A 6,976-nucleotide genomic window follows, 5' to 3' on the forward strand; every position below is an offset into this window, starting at 1 on the left:
TGTCTGTGAAAGCCATAATAAGATTCTTGACTATACAAGTGTCCAAAAGATACATTCACACCATATAACTGCAATGAAGAAGTAAGGTCGTCAGAAGATTTCAACCATAACGGGTCCGAATGGCATGACTAGGGATCAGTCTGGGATCAACATGGCTCCAAGAATCAAGGGGTTTAGGCAGAAAAAAAATGTTGCGTACAAAACCTAAATGCAAGATGGGTGCCTATAGAACAACCTCAAATGTACTGCAGCCTTGGCACTTGATATACAGTGCAGTCAAACAAAATTTGGTCTCGCTGCAAAACTCGGGCCTCAGCCTGCATCCTCTATCAAGGTGTTCCATGTGCACCTCGCCCAATCTTTGCCTTAACAATTTCAAATTAACCTAAGAACAGGAAAAATAATCTTATCAGTGTGAGCACAACTAAAAACTGGCAAGGCCTGGTCAGTGTAAGCACAACTCAAAAACTGGCAAGGCCTTGCCAGTGGAAGTATTCATACTGTTGGTAGACCGATCCAGCAAGTGATGGTGGTGGTTATTGTATTGCTGGAGGGAAATCAGTTATCATATACCCAAGCAATTTGAAATGAACCAAACTACACAAAATTTTTGACTAAGAATTTCTCACCAACTATGAAACCACTTTGGTTCTAATGATAAATTAATCACTCTTGTCAGCTTACTTGAGAAAAATTAAAGCTCTGTAGCAAGGAAAAGAAGGCCTTTATTTTGGTTGGTTGGTTCAACAAACGTTATTTGTTGGAGATGTATTCATTTTTACAGCAAAAGAGGATATGTGCAGGTACCACAAATATTGTTTGTCATGCCATGTGAATAGCGGAAAAGAAAAGAAAACATAAGGTTCAAAAAGAGTGATTAAATGTTATTTCAAGATCTACTCCACTCGTTTTTTGTGTGTTGCTTGATAAATTATGATGGAAATGATGACTTCACACCATTTTAAGCTGCATTTCAAGTAATTGAGGCTAGTTACTAGTTCTTTAAGCAATTTTGCTGAGGCAAGATCAAGAGAGTGGACGACCTCGTCGTCCCTTGTAAGTTTGACTTCACAGTGACTGCAATAAATGTGATGATAATTCTCCTGTAACTTCCCTCGTTTGCAGATGGGGCACCAAAGCTCCTCTTCGACCTAAATCCCAACTAAAAAATTTAGAAATTCTGCTTGTCTTCGGAATTGGTCAAAAGGAAATACTAAACATAAAAAAGTTAAATTTACAAATCCCATACCAAGAAAAGTAAGATAGGGCATGCACACGAAAAGCCATAAACTCATTCTAATAAGAACCTTTGATAAACAAAAAGTAGAGGTGCAAAGCTTTCATAACGCATACTTCTAATGCAAAAAATGCAAAGAAAAAGAACCACTGCAAAATAAACAATAAACAATTAAAATGAAACAGAAAATGAATAAGATCTAATATCTCTCAAACACAAATGAACATAAAATTGATACCTAGCAAAAGTCTCCCATTTTGCAAGAATACCCTCATATCCAGAAAATGAAACAGAAAATGAATAAGAAATTGGCAAAATCAAATCCGGATGCCTCCATACCACATCTCAAACACAAATGCACAAAAACTTGATACCGAGCAAATGTCTCCCATCATGCAAGAACACACTCATATCTTTGTATAAGAGCAATTATTTGCTGAAGGACGAAGAAAATCACGCAAGAACTGTATTCTTATATCAAGATGAAGGCAACAATTTCATAGGGTAAAACTGGACTGAATTGCCGAATTTCATCAAATGAATCGACATGAGCAAACTGATATAGAGGATTAAATAGTTGTCATACCTGCTCACTATTGAGCTGCATATTTGTAATGGGCAAAAATTAAAGACAAATTACTGATATCAAAGATGATATGGTGGAAGATTCAAAAATAAGGAATTGATTAGAAGGATTTTATTTAGTTTCCTTATTTAATATTGCATGCATTCTAGCCATGAATAGAGGGATTACTTCATATTTCTGAAATTAATTGTCTTCCTTGTATTTAAATGATTATTGTTGCAAGGAATAAAGGCATCCAGAATTCTAAATCAAATAGTGAATGTGAGATCGCGAGGTTCTCTCAAAACGAGCCTCAAAACCCTATCCAAAAATACATTGATCATCCCATCACATGATCCAAACCTGGGACCATAACAATATTACACTCATCCAGAAAATGAAACAGAAAATGAAAAAGAAATTGGAAAAATTAAATCCGGATGCCCCCATACCACATCTCAAACACAAATGCACAAAAAATTAATACCGAGCAAAAGTCTCCCGTCATGCAAGAATACACTCATATCTTTCTATAAAAGCAATTATTTGCTAAAGGACCTAGAACATCACGCAAGAACTGCATTCTTATATCAAGAAGAAGGCAACGTTTTCATAGGGTAAAACTGGACTGAATTGCCGAATTTCATCAAATGAATCGACGTGAGCAAACTGATATAGACAATTAAATAGCTATCATACCTGCTCACTATTGACTCATATCCAGGAAATGAATAAGAAATGGCAAAATTAAATCCGGATGCCCCCATACCACATCTCAAACACAAATGCACAAAAAATTAATACTGAGCAAAAGTCTCCCATCATGCAAGAATACACTCATATCTTTGCATAAGAGCAATTATTTGCTAAAGGACCTAGAACATCACGCAAGAACTGCATTATATCAAGATGAAGGCAACGATTTCATAGGGTAAAACTGAACAGAATTGCCGAATTTCATCAAATAAATCGACATGAGCATACTGATATAGAGAATTAAATAGTTATCATACCTGCTCACTATTGAGCTGCATATTGCACTCATATCCAGAAAACGAATATGAAATTGGCAAAATTAAATCCTGATGCCCCCATACCACATCTCAAACACAAATGCACAAAAAATTAATACCGAGCAAAAGTCTCCCATCTGCAAGAATACACTCATATCTTTGTGTAAGAGCAATTATTTGCTAAAGGGCCTAGAACATCACGCAAGAACTGCATTCTTATATCAAGATGAAGGCAACGATTTCATAGGGTAAAACTGGACTGAATTGCTGAATTTCATCAAATGAATCGACATGAGCAAACTGATATAGAGAATTAAATAGCTATCATACCTGCTCACTATTGAGCTGCATATTACACTCATATCCAGAAACTGAATAAGAAATTGGCAAAATTAAATCCGGATGCCCCCATACCACATCTCAAACATAAATGCACAAAAAATTAATACCGAGCAAAAGTCTCCCATCATGCAAGAATACACTCATATCTTTGTATAAGAGCAATTATTTGCTGAAGGACCTAGAACATCACGCAAGAACTGCATTCTTATATCAAGATGAAGGCAACGATTTCATAGGGTAAAACTGGACAGAGTTACCGAATTTCATCAAATGAATCGACATGAGCAAACTGATATAGAGAATTAAATAGCTATCATACCTGCTCACTATTGACTCATATCCAGAAAATGAATAAGAAATTGGCAAAATTAAATCCGGATGCCCCCATACCACATCTCAAACACAAATGCACAGAAAAATTAATACCGAGCAAAAGTCTCCCATCATGCAAGAATACACTCATATCTTTGTATAAGAGCAATTATTTGCTAAGGACCTAGAACATCACACAAGAACTGCATTCTTATACAAAGATGAAGGCAACGATTTCATAGGGTAAAACTGGACTGAATGCCGAATTTCATCAAATGAATCAACATGAGCAAACTGATATAGAGAATTAAATAGCTATCATACCTGCTCTCTATTGAGCTGCATATGCTCATAAACTGCACGAGCCAAGTATTCATCTTCTTCATCCTCCCATGCTTGGATGAAACATTCTGACTCTGTCAGTGTTCAGATTTTATCCATCAATTTTGTCAAGCACCAGCTTGATGAAAAATGTCTTGAAGGGGAGTTGTATGTGGAGATCAAGAGACATGTTTTATATTTTTAGCTAACAGCATTGAACTTGCTGATCAAATTCCAACCACGCACATCAATAATTTTTGACAATGAATGCAAATTGAAGCTAAATGTTCTGGCATTCAGCAATAAACCTACTTGCAGCGAGTGAAAGATTTGCCAAAATTCAGAGTGAGAGCCTAATTTTTTTAAGAGTTTTTTGGTAAGGCAACATTATCTCAATATCAACCATAATGCTCTAAACATCATATGCGAAGACAGAAAATATTGAAAATTGCCTTCGCAACCACGGTAACTGCAATTTCCATCCACCGTAGCTGTATTCATACCTTTTCTAGTTTTCTCTGTTCTAAGATCCTCATAAAATATTCTTTCCATCAGTAGTAGCATTTCTTCATAGTCTCCTTGATAACTTGTGGAAAGCACGTCATCTTCCCATATCATGTCATCAGTTTTAGCGTCAAAAGTCGGAATCCCATATTTTTCATGCAAAGATGATTCCTTAATTTTTCTTAGTTCATCAGAAACTATGTCCTGGAGAGTTGATTTGACAAGATTCTGCAAAAAAGAAACTTTTAAGCAAATTCAATACTAGCAAGATAACTAACATAATATGGTAAATTTATCAGGAGAGTTCATTGCCATACACTAGAATTCTGTTAGGCAAACAATATCCCTTCCATTGAATGAAAAAATTGGTTAGTGTGAATTTATATTTACTGGATTCTGTTAGGTAAACAATATTCCATCAAGTACACCAAAGATTGTCCTGCGAGGGTGTGAGATATAACAGCAGGTGAGGAGAAGAGTCACAAGCAGATTCATCGTTCCAGGTGTTGGAAAAAGGCTTAGGTACAATTGAAAATTAGTATTCATTACCCAATGGTGAGAAAGGGGGCAGCGAGGTAAGAGCCCATGCATAGGTCATCGAGGTACACAAATGCATATCATGATTGCAAGTGCAGAAGCCACATTCAAGAGATGGAATGGGTGGTTAATATGAGTACAAAAGGAATCTCAGTCTGAAACTTCTGAGATAGACAAGACACTCTGTTAAGTTTATATAATATATAATAGGTATGACGAGCTCTGCAAGTAACAACTGTTTAGCATTAGGATAACTGCCCTCAAAAGACAAGCCATACGAGGTTTAGTAGGCAATGTAGTAGTACGTGTTATTTTTCGGTATAAAAAAAACTTTGCTCCACAGCCATGGGTATTATGGTATACAAATGGATATTAAAGGAATCTTGCACCTGATGAATCACTTTCACATCTACTTAATTGAATAAGTCAACCCATTTCCTCAAGAAAAGGAGACGTAGGATCATTCTCCACAATTCCCTGTCCTAAGCACCGTTAGCCAAAAGGAGAATAAGCTAACCAGAAGGCTAAGGTTAAACTGGATATTTCTTTGTCTCTTACACACAAACATATAAACTAATTCTTATATTCTCATTGAGATTATAAGCGTTAACATAACTGTGCAACAATTAACAATCCACAACCAATACACAAACGTTCCCAGATAGAATTTAAGCTTAAACAAATAAAGAAATAAATAGCAACCAGCACCTCGTGATTGGAAGAGTCGTCCGCAGCTTCTGGTAATCTCAATTTCCAAAGCAAGCGAGTTCTATCCTCGCGTACCCTTTTAAAGCAATTTTCTCTGAGCTGCATTTCGGAATATATTTTTCTGCATAAACAATTGATTCCACACACACAAACCAAAAATAATAATAATAAATAAAAATTGACGAAGCACCTTGTGTTTCCAATCGGTGTAAGTAGACGATTGAGCTTTCAGAGATGATCGACGAATTCTGGGAGCGGGCGCGGGCGCGTCGTTCTCCTCTTCCACCATGTCTCCTCCGCTACTGCTCTTCATCTCCCCCATCACGCGGTTGCGAAATGATATATATCTAGCACAAATTCATAATTAATAATTTATTCTGTTCTATTCTATTCTAAAAAGATCTATTCTTCTATTTTATTATTAATTATTAGTATTCTCTATTTTTCTATTCTATCTATTCTTCCATTCTATTTTACTAGTAACCAGACGCACGCCTTCTATTCTCTATTTTTTTTAACTAAAAATAATAATAACAATAATAATAATAAATAGTGAAATAAAAAAATGGACTGTTTGTAAATAAATATTCATAAAAAACAAAAAAAATATAATAAAAATGATATTTTCATAATTACATAATCATTCAAGGGTAAAATCATGAGAGATGTCATACCAAGAGACCATTAAGGTGCTCTTACTTTATATATAGTATAGATAATAGTTGGAAGACATATAGTAACTGCTAACATGAGGATACCAACTTTTGTTTCCGATTTTACCCTCTCATCCTACTTTTATCCACTATTCCACTAAACCTCTCACTCACTCCACCCACAAAATTAAAAATACATAAAAAATAACTTCTATTTTACATTATGCGTGTGCCTTTTTTACTAGTTATTGTAAGAGTGTGAGCCACCCTGCCATGACCTATGGCCCGTTTGGGTTGACCTGTTAAGGTCCGCCTTCAAAACGACCATAAACACCTCAACCCGCCCAGCCCAACCCTGCCACGGGTTGCGGGCTAGACAGGCCAACCCGCCAAAATTTTTTTAAAAAAAATAAAAAACAACATTATTTTTTGAAATTGAAAAAAATATATCAACAACATTACACAATAACAAATAAGAAATGTCACAATTAAACAAATTATATAAAATTTTGATGTTAACTATTATATTTTGGATAAAAAAAAATCACATTTCCAAATAATATGAATAATATAAATAGATATTTAACCATAAAAAATAATAATGTAAGATATTAAAAATATTACAAATACTAGTTTTAAAATTTTAAAATCACATTATCTAAAAATAAGTGTTTTTATGCCCATAATTTAAAAAAATAAAAATTTTATTTTTTTTAAAAAAATGGTGGGCCGGCCCGCCCCGCCTCAACACGCGGTCCGTTTGGGTTGGCTCATTTAGGCCCGC

The 6,976-nt window shown here is 35.2% G+C and overlaps 1 protein-coding gene across 3 annotated transcripts; it reads right to left on the reverse strand.

The window, feature by feature from the left end:
- Nucleotides 1-6: 6 nt before the first annotated feature.
- On the reverse strand, nucleotides 7-5,905 carry LOC140877771 (uncharacterized). 3 transcript variants are annotated; one of them, XM_073281349.1, is made up of 6 exons: nucleotides 5,730-5,898; nucleotides 5,540-5,638; nucleotides 4,294-4,522; nucleotides 3,794-3,885; nucleotides 1,044-1,151; nucleotides 7-385 (listed from the first exon to the last, which is right to left on the reverse strand). In XM_073281349.1, exons 1-6 carry the CDS (start codon nucleotides 5,859-5,861, stop codon nucleotides 224-226), a joined length of 822 nt encoding a protein of 273 aa, XP_073137450.1. In that variant the 5' UTR covers nucleotides 5,862-5,898; the 3' UTR covers nucleotides 7-223. The 3 variants fall into 3 exon arrangements, 2 of the variants coding, with proteins under 2 accessions (XP_073137450.1, XP_073137456.1); XR_012149306.1 differs by lacking the exon at nucleotides 7-385 and adding an exon at nucleotides 2,816-2,952 and having other exon boundaries at nucleotides 1,047-1,151; nucleotides 5,730-5,903; XM_073281355.1 differs by lacking the exons at nucleotides 7-385; nucleotides 1,044-1,151 and adding an exon at nucleotides 2,834-3,186 and having other exon boundaries at nucleotides 5,730-5,905.
- Between the last annotated feature and the right edge of the window lie 1,071 nt (nucleotides 5,906-6,976).

Source organism: Henckelia pumila, chromosome 1 (genome assembly GCF_033568475.1).
Source record: "Henckelia pumila isolate YLH828 chromosome 1, ASM3356847v2, whole genome shotgun sequence".
In the NCBI taxonomy this organism is placed as follows: domain Eukaryota; kingdom Viridiplantae; phylum Streptophyta; class Magnoliopsida; order Lamiales; family Gesneriaceae; genus Henckelia; species Henckelia pumila.

What these genes read in the sequence shown, in the direction of transcription:
- LOC140877771 (XM_073281349.1), bottom strand. Translation starts at nt 5,861, where the DNA reads ATGGGGGAGATGAAGAGCAGTAGCGGAGGAGACATGGTGGAAGAGGAG. An exon ending in AACAGAGAAAACTAGAAAAG is followed by an intron (nt 3,886 to 4,293) that starts GTATGAATACAG and finishes GAACACTGACAG; the next exon opens with AGTCAGAATGTTTCATCCAA. An exon ending in AACTTACAAGGGACGACGAG is followed by an intron (nt 386 to 1,043) that starts GTCGTCCACTCT and finishes TCCTGTTCTTAG; the next exon opens with GTTAATTTGAAATTGTTAAG.